Below are 24,401 nucleotides of genomic sequence, written 5' to 3' on the forward strand. Positions count from 1 at the left end.
TTCAGCACACTTTCCCTGGCATCTCCATATCCGGAAGTAACATAGGTCCCAGGGAAGCAGCACCAAATGGGACAAACTTCCCCCACATGTATGCTCAGTCTGGTAGGGACACTGACAGGTAAATAAATACAGTGACAAATGGAATAGCACGAGCAGGCACACAATGAAGAAATAAAGGAATGCCAACCTTATGTACAGTGGTCAGGGATGGGTTCCTGGAGGATACCCCAGGATCCAAGGTAGACTCTGTGTCACCACCACCCACACCATCACAGAGAAGTGGGAGGGGAATTCACACAACAGCAGTTTCTAATTCAATTCTGCCATTCTAGTCTTAGTCATTTTGTTCTGCTTGGCTTTACAAAATTTGCCTCGAGTATTTAGGGATGGTCTTAGTTAATCTATCATAACACTATTTTAGAAGAACCATTTCTAAAAATAATATATGTTTGACTCTGATCATTATAAAACTAATACCTGCAAAGTATTAGAAGCTGGTTTACCTTAAGTGATGACCACAGATGGGCAAACACATACCTCTTCCAACCACCACATTCCCCCCCTGCCATTTTGGACTTGTGCAAAATAACAGAAGTCACACCTAACTGTTGTTTATTTTTATAATCTGGAAATCTGTCAGTATGCACATTAACTGATCATTCTGCACAACTGGTCCAAAATGGAGGTAAGGAAGCAGTGTAAGTTGTTGAGAAGCACAATCACGATGAGATCAAGATTATTGATCCAATCCCACTCTGTAGAAGCCAGCTTTAGAGAAAGGGAATACCCTCTCATTCATAAAACTGCTTCATCCCCAGCTAGTCCAATAGTGGACCGGATCATGGCATATCCCACTCTACACCACCAAAAGGAAACCCAATCCTAGTTAGAAGATCTGTTGATGGGGGGTTCAGTTAAAGTCTCATGTCACATGAAGGACTATATTTACAAAGCAAGCATAACTGTGCTCCTATTCTTGGATGAATCCCACTAGGATAAAACCTACATTGTTTGGGAGCATCTCAGTGTCATGTGCAGGGTGGGACCTAAACTTTCTGTCCCCACCCTTGTGACTGCTATAAATGGACCATGGTCAACAATCACCAGAAATCTTCCTTCCAATATCAGACATACTGATTCAGTCCTGAGTAGTAATGAAGCAAATTTGTATTAAGTGGGTTCTTGTTTTCATTTAGGGTCTCTTGTATTGTTTTAACTGGGTTATAATTTTTGGCCTCGGCAACAATGTCGACAATGTACTCACATTCTGAGACATTCCTCTCATTTGGAGGTCTAGTAAGTACTTCAAGAACCTCCTTGGCTATACCTCTTATCACTCAGATAGCCAGAAAATGAGGTCTCATAACAAATATTCTCTTTATTTCCAATCTCATTTTTTTTTGCATAATTCCAAAAAACATCTGGATTCACCTTGGCAGCTTCATGGATTCAATTGGAGTATGTTCTTATCTAATGCTTATATATCTGTGACAGTGGTTTTTTTTTAAGATTTTATTCATTTATTTGAGAGACACAGCGAGAGAGGGAACAGAAGCAGCGGGAGTCTGAGAGGGAGAAGCAGGCTTCCCGCTGAGCAGGGAGCCAGATGCGAGGCTCAATCCCAGGACCCTGGGATCATGACCTGAGCCGAAGGCAGACGCTTAACGACTGAGCCACCCAGGCGCCCCCTGTGACACTGTTTCATTTCCCAGCAATTTCATGGGGAAAATGGATTTGGTTAGATTAGATTTCTGCTCTTTTCAGAATGGCTTACTTATTCAGGTCTGACAGTACAGACTTTTACTGCTACAGTTTGCAACCTAAGCATTCTGGAATCTGGAATTGAGAAGCTTTGTGGAGATTCAGTGTCACTAAGAACGACAAAAGAGGACTTTGAAGATGCTAAGTGAGTTCGTAGAATCAAGGTGCTTGCCCTAGGTTTGAGTTGACAAATTGTTTTTTTAGAGAGAGTGCACCCTTGCGAGCTTGGGGGGAGGGGAAGAGGGAGAGGGAAAGAAAGAATCTTAAGCAGGCTCCACACCCAGCACAGAGCCCCACACTGGGCTTGATCTCAATACCCTGAGATCACAACCTGAGCCTAAATCAAGAGTCCCATGCTTAACCAACTGAGCCACTCAGGCACCCCGACAAAATATTTTTTAAGCTTAATTTTTATTGTCATGGTGATCTGAGCATGAGTGACTCATTGCTTGGGGAAACTATACCTGATGGGGACACACTCACACAAAAGTGCTTCTGCAGCACTGTAACTCCGTAAGACAGTTTTTCACCCCTCCTTCTTTGTGCCTTCGTCTGTGCTGAGGTAATCTACAAATAGACAGTATTTATCGCCCTCTTCTGAATCTTATAAATGAGAACTGTGATACTTGGTAGTTATTATTTTGAAAAAATAGACTGTATTCAACGTCCTCGTTGTGAAGGTACCAGAGGGACACTGAGTTCAGTAAGAATAATCTTATTATTCTAACAGTCATGTCTCATTATCCTAACAGTCATGAAAAGCAGGATTATTGCCAAAGTTTTTGGAGGAGAAAATTGAGGCTCAAGGAGGTTAAATTGTTGGTCCTTGGTCCTATAGAAATTAAGAAATGGGCCTGGGCTTCCCTAAGATGAAGAAAGAGGAGAAGGAAGAGAATGGAGAGAAGGAAAAGGTTAAACAGCACATCAAAAAGTGGCAACAGCTAGGGAATATTGAGGACAATTAGAAAGGGAAGGGAAAAAGAGAAGGAAGAAGAAATGGTGCTTGGTGAGGCGCGGGGAAGCCAACAGTGGTCTACAGTGCTTCCCAGGGCAGCAGGACCAAACCTCCCCTGAGCGTGATCTACAGGACACGACCACACAAACCAGTCACAGGAAGTGGTCCGTGCCTGTCTTTTCCAATGAGCCCCACCTGGATGCTGCACTCGGCTCAGGCAATATACTGTGAATGTTTGAAGACCGGGTGGTGATCGGCTCCTAATCTGACACCCTGTCCTTCCCACGGGCACCTCCACCCTTAGCCCACACAACACTCACACACGTACACACACACACACACACACGCACAACCAGAAACGGAGCGATTATTTCTAATTCATTGTTATCTAGTTCATATGCACAACAGTTGCTTAATTTTGGTGGTAATTTTCAGAAAATATTGTCTGTCTCTCTTAGTGAAATAGCCTGTCCAGATGCCCCCTAAAAAAAAATCCTGAATCTGGAAAAAACTCAAAAAATCTCAAAAGGAAAGTGCTGAGAAATAACTAGGGCTGTCAGTTCCATTCAACTGTCAGTTCTCCAAAGATTTCAGGGCTTAAAATGTTAAAAGTGCCAGATGCTATTATCTGTTATTCATGTTACCATTATGTTCTGGTCTTTACTGAAATCAATATAAACTTCCATCTGTACATTGAAGGAATTTCATTGCATCCATATACTTTCTAAACACAACACATATATGCCAGATTCTCTCTTACATGTCCACAGGATAAAATTATTATTTTTAAAATTATATTTTAAATTTCAAAATAATTCTTCCAAATGACATTGGCTTATTTTTTACTGGGTGCTTCTTAAAAATTCATCTAATATAAAGTGATTGTGCAACAAAATTAAGAATTCTTTCAATGATGGTCACCTGTATTTTAGTACATATGCTTTCTGCAGGTTTCTTGGGATAGGATGCTGAGCAAAGAAAAGGGGAAAAGACAATCATTTCATAATGTAATTGCATGCATACGAGTCCATAGTTTTTAGAAGAACCCACGAAATATTTAAAAGCTCATATCCAGTGAAATTATCCTTTTAAAACATTACCACATGTTACTATACCAAATTAAATACCATATATTCTGCAAGCATTATTTTTATATACATTTTAGTTACAATAATAATTTAAATTTTCATAATTGATGATTTTTTTCAAAATCCCTTATTCCCTTGTCTCCCATAATGTATAGATTCAGCAGTCAAATGATAGCTGATAAAATTTATATGTTCATCTATAAATGTACATGCCTTTAGGAATACTTTGTTCTTAATTTTATCATAAAGATAAAATTCACTGTATGCCATTTAAAAAAAAAAATTAGCATCTAAACAGAAAAACAAAGGCTGTTCCACACTGAGGCAATATTGGATTTAGCATTTGTATCGACTTTCAAAAAGCCAAGACATTTATAAATTGTAGCAGAAAACACTACCTGGGTGAAATCCAGATAGCACCAAATGGAATAGAGGGTGGCATTATCAGGTTTAAGGTCTTTTTTTTTTTTGCTCCCGTAATCAGTATTTTTATTTTAATTTATTTTAATTTTTTTATTAACATATACTGTACTATTCGTTTCAGGAATACAGGTCTGCGATTCATCAGTCTTACACAATTCACAGCCCTCACCATAGTACATAGGTCTTCTAATTAGGAATTGCCTCATGTTGGGCATTTATAGTATAAAACTTGAAAAGGAGAAGCACCATCCATCTATTTTGCTATAGATTCCATGGAAGTAGCTTTAAAGTGGTACTTCTCTTTGTATCTTAAAGGGCACCTATAATCAAGCACCCATTTCTCCTTATTTTTAAGTGGTGTACTATTATCTCCTACTATTTTCAAACATATACCAATTTTAAAATATGACAACTTAGAACTATAAATAATATGAAGGAAGAAATTGTACCAAACGAGGTTTTATTTATTTGGCCTGAAGATAGAGTTACTTGAGATAGTTTACCAATGTATTTATCGCTGTATGGTTTTGTGGAAAATGACTGAATTGCTATCCAAGTAATTAATGAAAAAAATTACACTTACCTTTATGACTGAGATCAAGGTGTAGAATTTTTCCTTGGTGCGGAAAACCCAGGTATTTGTTTTTCCATTGATTTTGAGTATAGACTTAGGATTATTAAAATTAAATTTTGCCATCACATGTTTATATCCATTTAATTTAAATGAGATTTACCTTGAATAATTCAAATAAGTTTTCTCATTTTATTTTTTTTTTTAAGATTTTATTTATTTGACAGAGAGAGACACAGTGAGAGAGAGAAACAAGCAGGGGGAATGGGAGAGGGAGAAGCAGGCTTCCCACAGAGCAGGGAGCCTGATGCGGGGCTCGATCCCAGGACCCTGGGATCATGACCTGAGCTGAAGGCAGACGCTTAACGACTGAGCCACCCAGGTGCCCCAAAGTTTTCTCGTTTTAAAGAGATCAGTACTTTTGAGAATTAGAATACAGTTTTCTATATTAGTTAATCTGATTTTAATATTAAATCCAGGAAGTATTATATTTACTGGATATAAGCTTAAGATGTAAGTAAGCTAATCATGTAATTGAGGAAAACCATCATTAGTCTTCTGTAAGATAATATATCAGATGGTAAATAAATTATTTGAAAGGGTTACTAAATCTTCCTTATGAAATCAAGATCAGTATTAAGCTTAACAGAAGGCCACAAAAATTAGTGATAATCTAGCAAGAAATTCCATCCAATGACTAAAGCATTACGAGATACCAACTTAGCAAAAGAGGTAACTTAAGAAAAATAGGAAGTGATGTGACAATAAAAGTAATTATCCGGAAAAAATAAAATTCAGTGGCTAAATATTGTGGACCACTTATTACATATTTAAACAAACAATTTAAATCTTACTTATTTGTATGTTAGAAAGGACATTTTGTTAACCTAAATTTACTTATTCTTTTTTGTTTAAAAATTTGTCGTTCATTTTTGCAATATTTCTTTTGTTTTATCAATGACTGCTGTGTATATAAAGAACTATTCCTATGTTCTCTAGGAAACATTCATTATACAATAAAATCTGAAATGTATTCGTTATATAGCTCAAGAAATGCCTCTGTAGTTATATTTGCCAAAATGTGAACTTTTAAAGTTGTCCCCCATGAATTGCAATTTTTCTTCACCAAGGATAGAGGTCCATAATAATCAGGATATATCCTTATACTTATTACCTTATTAATTTTATGTACAAATCCTATGAAGAATTGCAGCTAAGTCATTAAGCTAAAACTCAAATTCCTCCCTGATGACTTCAAATACAGTTGTCTTTACAGGGTGGCCTAATGCCTTCTGTGCTTCTGTATTTTTTTTCTTCCAGAAAGATCCAGTGAACTCTCTAGAAAATTTAGAGGAAAAAAAGTTTCCTGGAGAGGCCTCCATCCCAAGCCCTAAACCCAAGCTCCATGCAAGAGATCTCAAAAAAGAACTAATCACGTAAGCGATCTTCACTGGCATATTCTGTGAGATTCTAGAATTAGGAGACTCAAGTTCAAAATTTTGAGTAATAATATCCTGGTTTATAAGTTGACTTTAGGAATGTTTTAGGACAATTTCAGCCAGTCAATAGTTAAATGTTCCATACATAACTAAATTTATGCTTAGAACTAAGAGGATTATGGGGAAAAAAAGTGTACATGACATGATTTCATGCTAAGAGATGATTGAAAAAACAAAAACAATATAAAGCAACTAGAAATGTTTATGTGTTTTGTTTTGTTTTGTTTTGTTTGGCTGATCAGAACCTTTCATTGTGCTCTGCTCCACTGAGTCAGGCTGAACTCAGCGTCTCCAGAGTACCATTTACTAGTTTCGTAGACTTAGACATAGTTTTTAAACTCATTTGAACCTCCAGTTTCTTAAATGTAAAGCAGGGCTATCAATAGTCATCTCATGAAATTGTGAAAATCTAAGGAAACAATCTATAAGAATATACAAAATGCCTAGTGGATAGTATGTTTTCATTGTGCGGTAATTATCACTGCTTGTGGCATAGACCATTAAGACATAGTATTCTAAGCAGGATTATTGCATTTTGCCCACTAAAGGCATAAACATTTTTTAATGGGGAAGTACATTAATTCATGTCTCTATTGAAATTTTTTGAAAAATTAATCACATTTAGTTAGGATTTAAATAATTATTGCATTGAAATTTTAAAAATATGACATGTGTTTAAGGTACAGATGGCAGCCATTTTCTTTTTGACTCTGCAATAAATATAAAGTCCCTAAAGTCTGTCAGCAAGTTAATGTTTCTTTCCATAACATAATTATAGTATCGTTAGCATATGGATGATACAAAAAACCTATTACCCATAGGTCTAACCTCTCTAACAGACTCATAGATTCTCCTCGAAAGCAGAGGCCAGCTTTTTCTTGAGGGGAATTTTTCCATTTAATTTTGGGATTCCGTTAAAAATCATTTAACATTTTTCATGATGATGAGTTCAGTGATACTATAAAGTCAGTTGTGATGATGGAGTGAAAGATCCAGAATCCATTCTTAAATTTAGAGTCACATCTTTTTAGGACTAGTTGGGTCTAGATATTATTCTCTCTCTGGCAGTGGAATAATTGTTAATTTATTCAGTAACTATTTTTTGCCTGCCTACTATGTGATGTTCTAGGCATATATCAGATGCTGGGAATATAGGGGGAACAAATTTGAAGTGAACTCTGCCCTTCTGGAAAGTGCCTTGAAGGAAATTAACAGGGTATCGGGATAGACAATGTTGCTTCTGGGTCGGGTGAATGAGTCGAAAAAATGTTTATATTTTGATCAGAAGTTCTTAATCTGACACCTACTGACCCCAGAAGATCCAAGTCAGTACTTCAGGGAGTCTATGAACCTTATAACACTTAATGCAAATGATTATTTGGGTAAGGGATTTTATGGCTTTCATCACCTTCTCAAAGGGTTCTGTGACTCAGGAGAGTTTAAAGACCAGGGCACTCGACAGCAAGAAGTACTAGTTAAGACTACAGTAGAGCCGGAGCAGGAACAAAGTTTCGGGGAGCAGGGGCCCTGAGCTGAGCCCTGAGGACTAGCCAGATGTGGAGAGACAGAGAGTGCAGGCGTGGACTCAAGCAGGACGGGGCCCTAAGAAGAGTGCCTGGTTGCAGGTTTGCATGAGCCAACCACAGGGGTTTAAACAGGAAAGTGAATTAACGGTGTAGCGCTTTAGGAAGAACAGCGTGCAAAATTATTCTGAAGCTGGAAGATCATCTAAAACATTGATGTGAAAAAAAATAAAATAAAACACTGATGTAAAGATTCAGACATGAGATCATGAGGCTAGAGAAACTATAGAAAGAAAGGGATAGAGTGCTCTTGAGGCCTTGAGGGTGCACATGCTGCTGGCCCCTGACAGGGCAAAAGGGAAGCCCACAGAGAACACAGAAATAAGGCCCTTTAGAGACACAGGAGGACGACTAAAGAAAATGTCCTGATGGCAATCGCTCCTAAGTTCCTTCTCCACTTCACCTCCAGTTATCTGGCAGGGGAGTAGAGATACCAGGATAGATGGTAAGTGAGGAGGAGAAGTGGGAGGTGTTTCAGGCAAACACAAAGCAGGATCCATTGTTTTTCTTTTTTTTTTTTTTTTAAGAGTTTATTTATTTATTTGAGAGAGAGAATGAGATAGAGAGAGCATGAGAGGGTGGAGGGTCAGAGGGAGAAGCAGGCTCCCTGCCGAGCAGGGATCCCGATGCGGGACTCGATCCAGGGACTCCAGGATCATGACCTGAGCCGAAGGCAGTCGCCTAACCAACTGAGCCACCCAGGCGCCCAGGATCCATTGTTTTTCTACCCTTACATCCTTCGCAGGCAGTATAGTCCTGCTCGGGTGCTTCACGTGAGGGAGTGAGTGGCATGCAGGAAAATATTCTCTGTATGTAAATGGTGAAATGTTAAAGTATATTCATACACAAATATATTCAAAGCTGCCAATTAATGAGAGTTTCTAGCAAAAAGTAACTCTTCCACTTAGCCACCAGCATCTGTATGATCTCTTCTGAATCTCTTCTGAATCTGAATCATTCTCTTCTGAATCAGTACAAAAGTATGTTTCAGTTTTTCTAACAAAAAAAAATTAAAACCCCTCTCTTGACTTGGCTTTCACCTTGACCCCCTGTTTCTTCTTCCTTTCGTACTTAACCTCCTCAAGAAAGTGTGACTCTGTTTCTCTCCTGAATTTCTCCCAGATAGGCCTTCGTTCTCATCGTTCCACCACAACCATCCTTAAGCCCTCCAGGGAACCCATCTCTGTGTGGTATCTTGGTCTTCTTGACCCTACTTGATGGGGCTGCCAGATTTGACAGAGCTGATCACTTCCTCCTCTGTCCTCTGCACCTGGCTTCTAGGGTACCACAACTTGGGACAGTTTCCCACCTCACCTGTTACTCCTGCTTAGACTCTGGTGCAGCCTTTCCAAAGATGGAATGTCCCAGAGGTTAGTTCTGGAACCTCTTCTCACCTCTGTCTACACTCAGTCCCTCGGGTTCTCGGTATCAGAACCATCTCTACTCTGAGGACTCCCAGGCCTGCATCACCTCCGGACCCATTTCCAATGGCACATGGGGAATGAGCTCTCCCCTCCCCGCAGAACCCTAGGGTATGGTCTACCCCTCCCTCTCCACCAGCCGCCTCTTCTCCTGCTTTTTCCCTAAGGCTTCAGGGCCTCACTGTTGCTATTCCCTATGCCATAGATGTCTGCTGGGGCCATAGCTCCTCATCCTCCCTCAGCTCTTCTCTCAAATGTCACTTACATGAGGAGTCTTCCTAGCTACTATCATCCCCCAATCCCAGCCCTGATGCTCCTATCCCCTGTTTCTGGAACTCCTGTTGTCCCTCAGTATTTATCACCTTCTAATGCACTCATACATTTTGCTTGCCCATATTCTCTGTTGTCTGCCTTCCCAACAAGAGTGGAGGCCCCAGGAGGGCAAGGGTGTTCTTCTTTCATTGATTTTGTTGTCTCCTACATCCACACCATTGGTACATAATATTTACTGCAGTGCCTCTTACTTCCCCAACTACACAAACAGTGAATTGGGAGCAGGGAACACATCTCAAATGCTGTTACAGGCCTTGCACATAGAAAGTGTTCAATGAAATTATTCCTAGTGCAACACTGATATATTGTGTTGATATGTGACTGATTTTTAAATAATCTTAGACTGCATTCTTTATGGATTTAATAGGCAAACATTACTGGCTCAAATATGATTTTCTCTTATGAGTTTAATGTTCACCTAGAACTTGGTAGCTGGAGCAACGTGATGGATGAGTACCAAACACACTAGAGTTTCAATGTCACTGAACATTGTTTCTTCCCAGAGGTGACTTGGGGCCAGCCATATACTTACTCCCTTGTGGAGTTACTTCAAGTTTTTAAAATCTTTGTATGGATTTTGTTTCTTCATATTACTCTGAATATCTTCAAAAATGGCAAATTTTCATCCTCTGGAGGTAGATTTTTGGAAATTGTGAGAGTCATTCCAAACTAAATGTAGTGTAAAAGATTGATAATTAACCTGCATTACCATTTTGAACAGAAAAATGAAATTCTATTTTGAAATAGAATTTAATCATGAATTCTTAGGAAATTAACTCTATAGAAACCTCATGGTTCTCTCCTCGTTTTCATCCCCAGAGAGATGAACATTTCAGTGGACACTGCTGATCTTTATGTACCTGTGTTATACACTGGTTATGTAAAAGTCTTACTATAGTTGCATCCTTTTTCAAAAATTATGCTTTGCTTTATGTTTCTTTTTTTAAATTTTATTTTATTATGTTATGTTAATCACCATACATTACATCATTAGTGTTTGATGTAGTGTTCCATGATTCATTGTTTGCGTGTAACACCCAGTGCTCCATTCAGGTACGTGCCCTCTTTAATACCCATCACCAGGCTAACTCATTCCCCCACACCCCTCCCCTCTAGAACCCTCAGTTTGTTTCTCAGAGTCCATAGTCTCTCATGGTTCATCTCCCCCTCCGATTTCCCACCCCTTCATTTTTCCCTTCCTACTATCTTCTTTTTTTTTTTTTTTAACATATAATGTATTATTTGTTTCAGAGGTACAGGTCTGTGATTCAACAGTCTTACACAATTCACAGCGCTCACCATAGCACATACCCTCCCCAGTGTCCATCACCCAGCCACCCCATCCCTCCCACCCCCCACCACTCCAGCAACCCTCAGTTTGTTTCCTGAGATTAAGAATTCCTCGTATCAGTGAGATCATATGATACATGTCTTTCTCTGATTGACTTATTTCGCTTAGCATAATACCCTCTAGTTCCATCCACGTCGTTGCAAATGGCAAGATTTCGGGTTTTTTTGATGGCTGCATAATATTCCATTGTATATATATACCACTTCTTCTTTATCCATTCATCTGTTGATGGACATCTTAGCTCTTTCCATAGTTTGGCTATTGTGGACATTGCTGCTATAAACATTGGGATGCACATACCCCTTCGGATCACTACATTTGTATCTTTGGGGTAAATACCCAGGAGTACAATTGCTGGGTCATAGGGTAGCTCTATTTTCAACTTTTTGAGGAACCTCCATACTGTTTTCCAGACTGGCTGCACCAGCCTGCATTCCCACCAACAGTTTAGGAGGGCTCCCCTTTCTCCACATCCTCGCCAACATCTGTCGTTTCCTGACTTGTTAATTTTAGCCATTCTGACTGGTGTGAGGTGGTATGTCACTGAGGTTTTGTTTTGGATTTCCCTGATGTCGAGCGATGTTGAACACTTTTTCATGTGTCTGTTGGCCATTTGGATGTCTTCACTGGAAAAATGTCTGTTCGTGTCTTCTGCCCATTTCTTGATTGGATTATTTGTTCTTTGGGTGTTGAGTTTGATAAGTTCCTTATAGATTTTGAATACTAGCCCTTTATCTGATATGTCATTTGCAAATATCTTCTCCCATTCTGTCGGTTGTCTTTTGGTTTTGTTTACTGTTTCCTTTGCTGTGCAAAAGCTTTTTATCTTGATGAGGTCCCAATAGTTCATTTTTGCCCTTGCTTCCCTTGCCTTTGGCGATGTTTCTAGGAAAAAGTTGCTGTGGCTGAGGTCGAAGAGGTTGCTGCCTGTGTTCTCCTCTAGGATTGTGATGGACTCCTGTCTCACATTTAGGTCTTTCAACCATTTTGAGTCTGTTTTTGTGTGTGGTGTAAGGAATGGTCCAGTTTCATTCTTCTGCATATGGCTGTCCAATTTTCCCAACACCATTTGTTGAAGAGACTGTCTTTTCATGAACAGACATTTTTCCAAAGAAGACATCCAAATGGCCAACAGACACATGAAAAAGTGTTCAATATTGCTCAGCATCAGGGAAATCCAAATCAAAACCTCAATGAGATACCACCTCACACCAGTCAGAATGGCTAAGATTAACAAGTCAGGAAATGACAGATGTTGGCGGGGATGCGGAGAAAGGGGAACCCTCCTACACTGTTGGTGGGAATGCAAGCTGGTGCAGCCACTCTGGAAAACAGTATGGAGGTTCCTCAAAAAGTTGAAAATAGAGCTACCATATGATCCAGCAATTGCACTCCTGGGTATTTACCCCAAAGATACAAAAGTAGGGATCCGAAAGTGTACGTGCACCCCGATGTTTATAGCAGCAATGTCCACAATAGCCAAACTGTGGAAAGAGCCAAGATGTCCATCAACAGATGAATGGATAAAGAAGAAGTGGTATATATATACAATGGAATATTATGCAGCCATCAAAAGGAATGAGATCTTGCCATTTGCAAGGACGTGGATGGAACTGGAGGGTATTATGCTGAGCGAAATAAGTCAAACAGAGAAAGACATGTATCATATGACCTCACTGATATGAGGAATTCTTAATCTCAGGAAACAAACTGAGGGTTGCTGGAGTGGAGGGTGGGGTGGGAGGGATGGGGTGACTGGGTGATGGACACTGGGGAGGGTATGTGCTCTGGTAAGCACTGTGAACTGTGCAAGACTGTTGAATCTCAGATCTGTACCTCTGAAACAAATAATGCAATATATGTTAAGAAAGAAAAAAAGAAGAAGAAGAATGTAGCAGGAGGGGAAGAATGAAGGGGGGGAATCGGAGGGGGAGAAGAACCATGAGAGACGATGGACTCTGAAAAACAAACTGAGAGTTCTAGAGGGGAGGGGGGTGGGAGGATGGGTTAGCCTGGTGATGGGTATTGAGGAGGGCACGTTCTGCATGGAGCACTGGGTGTTATGCACAAACAATGAATCATGGAACACTATATCTAAAACTAATGATGTAATGTACAGGGATTAACATAACAATAAAAAAATTAAAAAAAAAAGACTGTCTTTTTTCCATTGGACATTCTTTCCTGCTTTGTCAAAGATTAGTTGACCATAGAGTTCAGGGTCCATTTCTGGGCTCTCTATTCTGTTCCATTGATCTATGTGTCTGTTTTTGTGCCAGTACCATACTGTCTTGATGATGACAGCTTTGTAATAGAGCTTGAAGTCTGGAATTGTGATGCCGCCAGCTTTGCTTTTCTTTTTCAACATTCCTCTGGCTATTCGGGGTCTTTTCTGGTTCCATACAAATTTTAGGATTATTTGTTCCATTTCTTTGTAAAAAGTGGATGGCATTTTGATAGGGATTGCATTGAATGTGTAGATTGCTCTAGGTAGCATTGACATCCTCACAATATTTGTTCTTCCAATCCATGAGCATGGAACGTTTTTCCATTTCTTTGTCTCTTCCTCAATTTCTTTCATGAGTATTTTATAGTTTTCTGAGAACAGATTCTTTGCGTCTTTGGTTAGATTTATTCCTAGTTATCTTATGGTTTTGGATGCAATTATAAATGGGATCGACTCCTTAATTTCTCTTTCTTCTGTCTTGTTGTTGGTGTATAGAAATGCCACTGATTTCATATCCTGCCACTTTACTGAATTCCTGTATGAGTTCTAGCAGTTTTGGGCTGGAGTCTTTTGGTACTTTTTGTTTCTAACAGATAAATGTACCTTAATTGATTACCAGAAACTGTTTGCAAAATAGAGTTTTTTAATGTCATTGATTAGAATAAATTTCCTTAGAGTTTGAGGGCCACTTACTGAAGGAACAGGCTCATTTCCTTTCTCTAAGTGTTAATACTTTCTTTTCTAAGATTTTTAAAATTTATTTATTTGAGAGAGAGAGCATGAGCAGGGGGGAAGGGGAGGGGCAGGAAAGGGGGAAGCAGACTCCCCATGAGCAGGGAGCCTGACACAGGGCTAGATCCCAGGACCCTGAGATCCCAGGATCCTGAGCTCACCACCTGAGCTGAAGGCAGATGCTTAACCTACAAAGCCACCCACGCGCCCCTCTAAGTGTTAATACTTCCATTTGCAAACCTACCCAGATTGTTTCACCCAACTGGTATGGGCACATGTTATTGGATAAGATTTTTCATTGATGGTTTGTAATTTAAGCCAGCTATCAGAATCTGAAACAAAAGCTTTTCCCACAACACCATCTCCAATCCTTTCTTTATTCCTTAACCTCTTTATACCACCAAACTTAGAAAAAGTAATTAGCAGCTAATTAAATGCATACTTTACTATTTTACTCCCTAATTTATAGCTGACTGGTTTAAAACTCATTGGCACTTCTTTGCTTCTCCTGGCAGTATTGATAGAAATAATTAAAAAATAGAAATAAAATTTAAAAATAAAATAAAATAAATGCAGTGCTGTTTTTGCACACCAGGTGGCCATGTATTTCTAAAGTGGGGATTCCCAGGTAATTACAACACATCTCTCACGCTCTGAATATTCCAGTTGTAGTGTTCAGAAAAGATTGTTTCTCCATTTAGTGGGTGAATGGCACTTACAAGATAACTGAGCTCAAATGTTAATCATTGTTCTTTTTTTTCCCCTTTTCTTGTTTACATGTTTATATAGCTTCCACATTTTCCTTTCTGATATCCCATCTAGGGAAAGTGGTAGGGGAAGAGCTAGGCAATTCAGCTTGAATTGAGCCCTGAAAATCAAACCTCTCTCTGAGAGATGGAAATGTTCTAACTCTTATAGTTTCTTTAGATTACCTGAAGATGATTAGAAAATAGCTCACAGGAAAACAAAACAAAACAGAAAACTAAGAAGGTGACATTTAAGAAAATCTTGAATGTTGGCAGTCTATCTCTAAATGTCCCTTCAGAGGGGTAAACTCTGTACTCTACACATATGGATAAGCCTTCACTTTAGGCAGCATGTCAGAGAAAACCAGAAGCCTGAATGACGTAACTGATTTTTCCTCTGATTAACACCATCACAAATAGCACTGAGTAGGCTGGGGTCAATCTGCTTACTCCAAATGAGTGACTTTCTAGCAGCATCAGAGGAAAATAAACGACTGAGAAACCAAGGAACCTATTAACTATGGAAGAAAATCCTCTTACATTATTTTTAAAAGACACATAAGATGCACAGAAGATGACCAGCTTCTGAAATACAATGGAATGCATCAATACAGACTCTGGTCTTTGGCAGATGGCCTGGAGAGCCTACTGCTTTGGTGGTTAATTAGCAATTGTCTATGATGGTTTCAAGCTTTGGATAAAATTGATCCCAAGCTTTAATAACTAAATTTCTTATAGGTTTCTGTATTGTCAGCAACTTTCCCACCTAAAATGTCAGTTTCCCTTTCCGGGCTATGTAGTATTTTCAAAGATTTTCTTTTTCAGGCAGTTTCTAAAATGTATATGAAGTTACTATGATGACCTTTTCTTAAGAACTCACAAAAATCCTTGGGGCACCTGAGTGGCTCAGTTGGTTAAGCAGCCGACTCTTGGTCTCAGCTCAGGTCTTGATCTCAGGGTCGTGAGTTCAAGCCCCACGTTGGGCTCCATGCTGGGCATTGGGCTCCACACCGGGCATGGAGTCTACTTAAAAAAAAACCCTCAAACTCACAAAAATTCTTTTCTGAAATCTGTTATATGATTGGTGCCCATATTCCTAGGAGCCACTCTCATTATAAAGCGTGGGTTTATAACATTTATATTTCCAAAGAGATAAAACATCATTGGTTGTTGACTCACAACATTGCTAGGGCATATATTTCAGCATGACTTTCCTACATGATTTGAGTCAGAGAATTAATGTGATGGTGAAAACTAATACCTTCAGATCATGCCAGTATTATTCTAGCTAGTCTCCTGGTTCCTAGATAACACAATTCCTTAGTTCACTAGCTCCTGTGTGTCCCGTACTGTGCTAACTGATCTTGAAAAGAGAAGCTACCTCATAACCTATAGACAGAGCAAATGAATCTGTGAAAACCACTTGACTTTAACACTGTATTTTTTATTGACTCAGCTGCCCAACGCCAGGATGTGATGGAAGTGGCCACGTCACAGGAAACTATGCTTCCCATCGCAGGTATCTTACAACCTACAACATCTTATTCTAATGTAAATACTTATTCTCACCCATTCTAGGAAGATATTATCTGGATCCAGAATTGAAGACTGAGTTAGTTGGGGTTTTGTTTTGTTTTGTTTTGTTTTGTTTTGTTTTGTTTTGTTTTGTTTTCCAGAAGTAAAGCTAAGTTAAATCTTCTGGCTTTTTATGTATATGGTATAGAAATCATGATTTTGGGCTAAAAATAATGTCCTGATCCTATTGTGCAGGTTATAAACCAAAAGCTAAAGTTTATGTCAGGGCTTTGGTTCTGTCTAGCTTTAGGACTCAAGTGAAACCAAGGTAAGATAGTAGAGTGACCTGGGTTGACCATTCACCTTGTGGAATGTGGCAGCCTCTTCCCTGGGCAAATACCAGGTCAAGGTGCTAAACACTGCAAAAAAAGCTGTATTTAATCTTTCCACTTCCCTTCTTCATTGATGCGATTTGCTTTCCCTTTGGGCACCGGTTTAGACCTTTAAGCCACCACCCCTTGGTGTGCAATGGAAATGGACTCCGAATCAGTAATCATTGTATTACTGAATTCTAGAGTTGGAGAGTCTCATTGGGTTAAAGCCCTTTATTTGATAAAATAGCAAACCTGAGTCTATGAGAAATAATTGAGGTGTCCACAAGCCGACAGTGGTTAGAGTAGCAAAGCCCGATTCAAACCTAGTTATATTTTTCCCAATCCCCAGTCACCAGTAAATTCAGCATATGTTCACAAACTCAAGATGCTGTTTGAGTTGGATCTGTATATGTCAGGGTTGTGTGTTTTGTTTTTGTTCTTCTCATCCCTCTTTAGTGTTTCTGGATGTCCTTTAGCAGATAAGACTCTTAAATCCCTCATGGCTGCTAACTCTCAGGAGCTTAAGTAAGTATTGGAATCATGACCTCCTAGCTCTTCATTCACTGTGTTAGGACTCCCCTCATTCAAGACCCATGTGGGTTTTCACTAACAAGTAGTAAATCATGACTGACTAAATTATAACCAATACATTCTTTCACCACAAAGTCCAAATGACTAAAAACAACTCATTGTAACTTAATTTAGTTCATTTGCTTGCTTTGGGGATTTTTTTTCTTTTATAATATTTTTTAAAGTAACAATAGAATAGTTAAACATAATACTTTTTTCTGCTGATTTCAGATTTATACACTAAATCAGACCTGTGAAGGTGTGGCAAAGCACTTTCATCATCTAATCTTAAGTAAACTGCATAATATTTTACCTTATGGGAATTTTGAATCATATGCCTGTCTTTCAATTCCAGGACCTAGACACAATTTTGGCTCATTTCAACCTAGGATCTCAAAGCCACATGTTTATTAATTTTTAGTTATGATTTTATTTTTCCTATTCTTCTCTTCTTTTATTCCAAATTTCTCACTTGTTTTTTTCCCCCTGCATCTTGTTATATTACATATAGAATAATAAAAAGTCATAATCTACCTTATGCCCTTTAAAATATAATAGGGCATAAATTTAGAAAAGATAAGCAATAATTTTAAACAAAATTAATGAAACTTATCTGCAATAATAATCTTAAGAAAAATGAGGGTTACTAAGTCTAATGATAAAACAATATTTGTATAAGTAGTAGAATCAACATTTGATGTCTAAATCACAAGTAAAAATTCTTTCCTTAAAAATTACAAAGAATGAATTTATGAAAGAAGATGTGAATGTGATATTAAGCAGATATAAAACTTGGGAATGTTAATACCAGAAATAGTAAAGGGAACTATGAAATACGCAACTTTTCTCATATTCAATATGAGAAATAATAATGTACATTTGATTGTGTCAGTATAGATTCTAGAAATCATGCTATAGATTGCCATTTTTCTAGACTGAAATGTAAGAATATTAGGTTGAGACATGACTGACAGATTGAAAATAGAGGAGTGCCAGGCATTCTTAATCGGACTTACTACCTTACTTACTCAGTATTTATTATTCAATCTTACTCAATTGTTCTAAACTTGTACATTTCTGTACCTTAATAATAGCTATTGGTTCTCTTAAGTAGTTTCTCTAAACACTATTTATAGGAAAAAAGTGTTGATAACACATTGAAAACATGTAGATTGAGAAGTTCTATAGCAATATTCAGTATTTACATGTTTTATACAGCCATCTGATAAGTAACATCTTTAGTTTTTTTCTATAAAAAAAGAAAAAGACATTTATTGACCTCTTCTTTAGATATTCAGTTTTTACTTTCAAGTGTATTTTGAAGCCTATTCCTACTCAGCATTCCAAGTAGAATTGGATTCCCCTTCCTCTTTTCCCCTTTTCATTCCAAATTTAGTGGTTGATTGTTGATAATAGCTATGGGTAGATTTTCCAAAAGGCCATTGAAGTTGGGCCACGAGGCAGAACAGACCAGGTGCAAACGACTTAGGTTCTTTGGCAATTATATTAATGTGCCAAGTCTCTGGAGCATGTCACACATACCACTCTTGTTCATCTGAATTTAATGGGTTATTGTGGTAGTGGAGCAAATCAGAGAAAATAAATTATGTACAAAAACAATTTGGAAAACTTTTTTTCTTAAGCAAAAAAGCAAAACTTTGCATGATGTAGACAGAAGGCCAGCAGTAGGTTGTGGGCCGAATTACAGGTTCCTTCCAAAATAAAGTTTAAAAAAAAGAAAAAAAGAAGGTAGAATAAAAGCTAACACATTGTCTGCTAAGCATCACCCAGGAGATACGTACCTTAACATTTTCTTTAAAAATGTATTCCTAGCCAAAAATTCATTATATTTAAGGAAAAAGAATCCCACAGAAAGCAACTCATTGTGTTTCATTCTATTTGAATGTGTCGCGATCCCCCTCCCTCCACTACAACCATGCGGCCCGTGCACTCCGTTTTCCAGGTGTCCAACCCCAGGGTGTGATGGTTCAGGGCACGTGACTGGAAACTATGCTTCCCACAGAAGGTAAGAGCGATTTCGTTTCTGAAGCAGGGAATCAGAATGTCCATAGCAATGGCCAGTGAGATCACACAGTTTGATTTTGTTCCTTGTTGTCTGCATGTTTAGTTTGTCCGGCTGCCCTCGTGCCAGGAAAGGCAGTGTCAAAATGACTCCTACAAAGGAAGAAAAAGAAGACCCTGAACTCAAGTGAGTGTGGTAGTTAAGGTGTGGCAGTTGAAGGGTGGCCAGACGTAGTTTGCTGGTCAAATGGGGTTGGTTGGGATGCAACTGAGCATTGATTGAGGTTGGGGGAGGCACTCTATTAGACGCAAGGACCCTTGAAGCAGCAGTCAGAGGGTTTAAGAGCTTGAGAAAATTATCTTATTCCTAGCTATGTGTACACAGTACTTTGATAATGCAAAAAAAAAAAAAAAAAGTAAGTTCATACTTTTTCCAATTGTTTAAAAGAAAACAGCATGGTGGAAGTACAAGCATGGCAAATATGGCAGCATTTCCCCCCAAAACCTGAAATCTTATCTTAAATTTCGTGCTCTACAACATTTCTAAATGCATTGTTGAAACATTTAAAAACCAACATTCTGGTGCTATGGGCAATGCGCTGTGTAATGTAGGGCAAAGCGGTTAACATTTTACACCCGTGGTCTTTGGTTGGAGGCAGCACAGAGCAGCTTATGTGGTTGACTCTAGAGCCAAAAAGTGTGGGTGTGGACTTGACTCCACTTCTTGTAAAATGGGTGGCAAGTTACCTAAGCTCTATAAGCCTCATTTTCCCGACCTAGAAAATGGGACAGTAACTCTCTGTGCCCAGTGGGTTTGCAGTGCAGATTCCAGTGGGTTTGCACGGAAGCAAACCTTGCTTCGGTCAGGCCTGTGGACCACTATTTCTGCTAATACAACGCTGTTTCGCTGGTTGTAGTGGCATTTTAAAAAACCCTTTAATTCCACCACTTGCCATCTGTATCGTATGGAATTGCCACTGCCTTCTTATTCACCTACTTATAGCGCTTCATGTGAGTTATCTAGGGTCTCCCAGCTGGTAATGTGTCTGCTGTATCTCTCTAGATGTCCTGTGATAGGGTGTGACGGCCAAGGTCACATATCAGGTAAATACACGTCCCACCGCACAGCTTCTGGCTGTCCCCTGGCTGCCAAGAGACAGAAGGAGAATCCTCTCAATGGGGCCCCCCTCTCCTGGAAACTGAACAAACAAGAACTACCACACTGTCCCTTGCCGGGCTGCAATGGGCTGGGCCATGTAAATAATGTTTTTGTCACCCACAGAAGGTAACATTTGTTTTCTGCCTTTTGTTGTGTTGTTGTTGTTGTGATTGTGTGTCACCTCAATGCTTTGGGTTGAAGGGGGAATCCCTCCTTGAGTTCATTAATCATAGCACTTTAGATGGTGCAGTGAGTCTTGCCAGATAGATGTTTGACTCCTTTGAAGACGGAAAAATGCTATTTCCTCTGTTTCTGAAAATTTGCTACATAATTTTTAAGTGCTGTAGAAACTGCATTTTTTTTTGTATTCTCAAATTTGCTTATGCTGCTATTTTTTAATGGTTTAGTCTTTTAATGGTTCACTTCAATTTCAAGTGGTGATATTTACTCTATTATGTAGTGTAATTGTAAACTTTCTCTTTACATATTTATGTCCCTCCCTCTTGTGAACTGGCTCAATTTCAGGCCAAATTGTAGTTATTTTGCTGCTGGGGAGATGTGACTCATCCCCAGCAGCCAGAAAGAGAATGACACAGTGACTACTAAGTATACGACAGGATGAGAGAGATTTAGAAAACCCTTTATAGTTCCACAATGACTTAATTCCTTTATCACTGAGTGTCGTGGATTTCAATGGAGTCCTTTGTTGGGAACACTGATCTCAGTCCAGCTTTTTGGTTCACATTCTACCTAAAGAAAAGGCGCAAGAAGATTCACTATACACTTCTCCAATCAAGGAGGACCTTTCTAGTCCTCTGGCCCCCGTACGTGATGCGGATTTAAAATCCAATGAAGCTTTAGTGAGCCCTGATGCTTTGCTTATGAGCAGTATGCAAACTGAGCAAAGCTGGGGCATTCTATATTTTGTTTGGTTTTAAAGATACATGTCAATGGTATCAGAAAATTAAGCCTTCCAGGAATTGCTGTTTTAAGTGGATATAAAGCTGCATCTGCTAATCGAGAAAACCTACCTTTTTTTTTTAAGATTTTATTTATTTATTTGACAAAGAGACACACAGCGAGAGACGGAACGCAAGCAGGGGGAGTGGGAGAGGGAGAAGCAGGCTTCCCGCCTAGCAGGGAGCCCGATGCGGGGCTCTATCCCAGGACCCTGGGATCATGACCTGAGCCGAAGGCAGACGCTTAATGACTGAGCCACCTAGGCGCCCCAAAGCCTACATTTTCTTAAGTGGTTTATTTTTTGATTTTCAAATGCATGGTCATGTTCACAATAGCTAACATTGTTTTATTCTGAGTTTGAATCTCATTTCATATTTGGGAGCGACAGTCACAAATCAAGTGTGCCTAATGGCATATTAACTGCACAGTAGCTTGACTTCCTTATCGTGGAGTAATATCCATGTTAACACTGATAATAAAATGTTAATGCTGTACTATGGTGAGCACATCCCTCAGTCAGCAACAACAGAATTATCTTTAAAAATCATGAAATTTTAAATGATGACACTAAGGCTTGGTGAGGATAGGGAGCAACAGGGGCTCTGACTCGCGGTGGAAGAGTAATTAATTGGTAGAGCCACTTCAGGAAGCAAAGTGCCTTCAAGGAGTCCAGTTGAAAAAGAGCAAATGGACATGCCCAGCCACCCAGACCCTGAGCTGTTAGGCTGATGCCTCAGAGAGTCTCCTGCACCCTGCAGCCCAGAGACATGTCTGAGAATGTCTGTGGTAGCCTTGTTCTGCGAAGCCCAGACTGGGAACAACCCACGTGCCCACTAAGTCAAGCACCCAAGTAGACCGTGGTATCTGCATACAGGGGGCTGCCACACACCGGTGACAATGAAGATGTGTCCTGGGCTGATTTTAGAACACAGTGCTGAGTGGAAGAAATTGTGGGTGGCATGCTTCTGTTTCCAGAAAGTTAAAAACAAGTAGCAATATTGCATTTAAAAAGCTAGGGAATCGTTAACCTACAATTCAAGGCAATGGTTATATGTCTGGGGGCAAGAGAGGCAACTGTTGAAGGCACGGGGAGCTTCAAACATGTTCATGTTTGAAGGTAAAAGGTATTCACCTTGAGAGTATTCTTTAAACTGCAAATACACACTGTATGTATCTAGGTACATATTACCTGTTTCATAATAAAAAGAAAATTATGAGTTCAAAAATTAGGCTTCAACATTAATGCCAAGATATTATCCTCTAGGAGAAAGAAAATAATTACATGTTAAAACAAGTGAATAATTCAGATTTCACTGTTCTTCACTAGAGAGTTCTCTTGCTACTTGAAAGATTTAAGAGACTGAATTTACTTTGGGGTATTCTCTTTAAGGTGGAATGCTTCTCTCTGCTATATATAGACTGTAATGAAATAATGTAATAGAGTGCCTAGCTTATAGCCTGGCACATAATGGTGTCTGACCCAGACTATTTCCTTTCCCGTTCATAAAAATTATATTAACATATGTGTATACATGCAATAATTCATTAATAATTCATTAAAGTAGGAATGACTTATGCTAAAATAGCATGATTTGGCCTGTGATACACTTTTATATAATTCTGCATTTTGCCCCTCAAATCCCCGAGGTTGTTTGGTACTCTTTCCCATCCCTCACAATAGCTAACATCTATTCAGGGCACGCTCTGTTCCAGTAGAGAGCACTGTTCTAAGTACCTTAGGTGGTTTATTCCTTTAATCCTTTACAAAACCCTGTGAGCTACTGAGGTAGTACAATTATCCTCCTTTGACAGAAGAGGACAAGCACAGGGAAGTTCAGGAATTGCCCTTCCACACAGCGTTGGGACAGGAGAGCCCCTGTTGTGAGCACCGTATCAATTTCATCCTTGGTGTTCAGTGGATCTTTCTGTGTGCTGGCCTCACAGTCTTTCCCCAGCCATTCCCTGTAAGGTCAATTTTGTAATTTTTCTCACTCTAACATGCAGCAAAATGGGAATAATTACAAAACTTACCTTAGAGGATGGTTGAGAACAATCTGATCCATGCATTTACCTCAGCATAATATTTACAGACTAATTATTTTAAAACCGTGCTTTAAGTCTTGCATGACAAACTTCTACTTTGAAAAAATAGCAGTCTGAGAAGACAAATGCTTTTATATTAAAACACATCGACACACAGACACACACACAAACACACACACACACAAGATGGATGTTGTAGCTTAGGACTAGAACTTCTATGACAAATAGACCTCATTTAGTGCTGTGCCGTAACTATCATTTTTTGAGGTTTTTTTGATGTTTTTAATATAAACAGTGATGTCCATGTAAATTGTATCATCCGCTATTTCACTTTAACAAGGCAGATGAAGATACGGTTTAAAATTGCCATGATATGAGATAAAATTGCAAATTGGTCAAAAGCATAAAAGACATTTTTTCCTGCCTTTGCAATACGGAGCCCAAACCTTGACAGTGACAGCCCAGCCAACCTCCACCTTTTCTTAAGCAGCAGATTGAAGCCCCATGGAGGATGTGGCCATCCTCAAAAGGAAAAATGACTTTTTATAATATTTTCCCATCCCATTTTTTTTAAATTTAAGATTTGTTTTATACCCTGGAAGATGTAACTACATTAGAAGATATAAACTATCGAGTGACATTGTGAAACCATACCCTCACTTTCATAACTTAACTATATCCTTAGGTTCTAAGTCACACAGCTGTGCACACTTCCTTAACTCTCCTCACCACTGTGTTACAACTGGACATTTATTGCTTGTTGTTGGAATAAAGCTGATTGTTTAGAGGACAGAGTCGGGAAGGTCTGCTGAGATATTAATAGCCACTACCATTATGTGACAAGTGGACTTACTACAGGTTACTTTTTTTTTTTTTAAGATTTTTTTGCTTTATTTGAGAGAAAGTGGATGTTGGGGGGATAGGGAGGGGCGGGGGAGAAGAGGGAGTAGGAGAGGGAGAGAGAGAATCCTAAGCAGGCTCCCCACTGAGTGTGGAGCCCATGTGGGGCTCGATCCCACAACCCTGAGATCATGATCTGATCTGAAGTCAAGAGTTGGATACTTAACC

At 39.1% G+C, this 24,401-nt stretch overlaps 1 protein-coding gene across 4 annotated transcripts in view; it reads left to right on the forward strand.

The window, feature by feature from the left end:
* Positions 1-24,401, forward strand: part of ST18 (ST18 C2H2C-type zinc finger transcription factor) — a 113,355-nt gene that overhangs the window by 73,375 nt on the left and 15,579 nt on the right. For all 4 annotated transcript variants that reach the window (XM_078072390.1, XM_036099463.2, XM_036099466.2 and 1 more), the window contains 6 exons: positions 6,119-6,234; positions 16,147-16,209; positions 17,036-17,104; positions 19,113-19,175; positions 19,278-19,358; positions 20,235-20,456. In XM_078072390.1, the coding sequence (XP_077928516.1) occupies positions 6,119-6,234; positions 16,147-16,209; positions 17,036-17,104; positions 19,113-19,175; positions 19,278-19,358; positions 20,235-20,456 (614 nt within the window). The remainder of the gene's footprint in view (positions 1-6,118; positions 6,235-16,146; positions 16,210-17,035; positions 17,105-19,112; positions 19,176-19,277; positions 19,359-20,234; positions 20,457-24,401) is intronic.

Source organism: Halichoerus grypus, chromosome 5 (genome assembly GCF_964656455.1).
Source record: "Halichoerus grypus chromosome 5, mHalGry1.hap1.1, whole genome shotgun sequence".
NCBI classification, from domain to species: Eukaryota; Metazoa; Chordata; class Mammalia; order Carnivora; family Phocidae; genus Halichoerus; species Halichoerus grypus.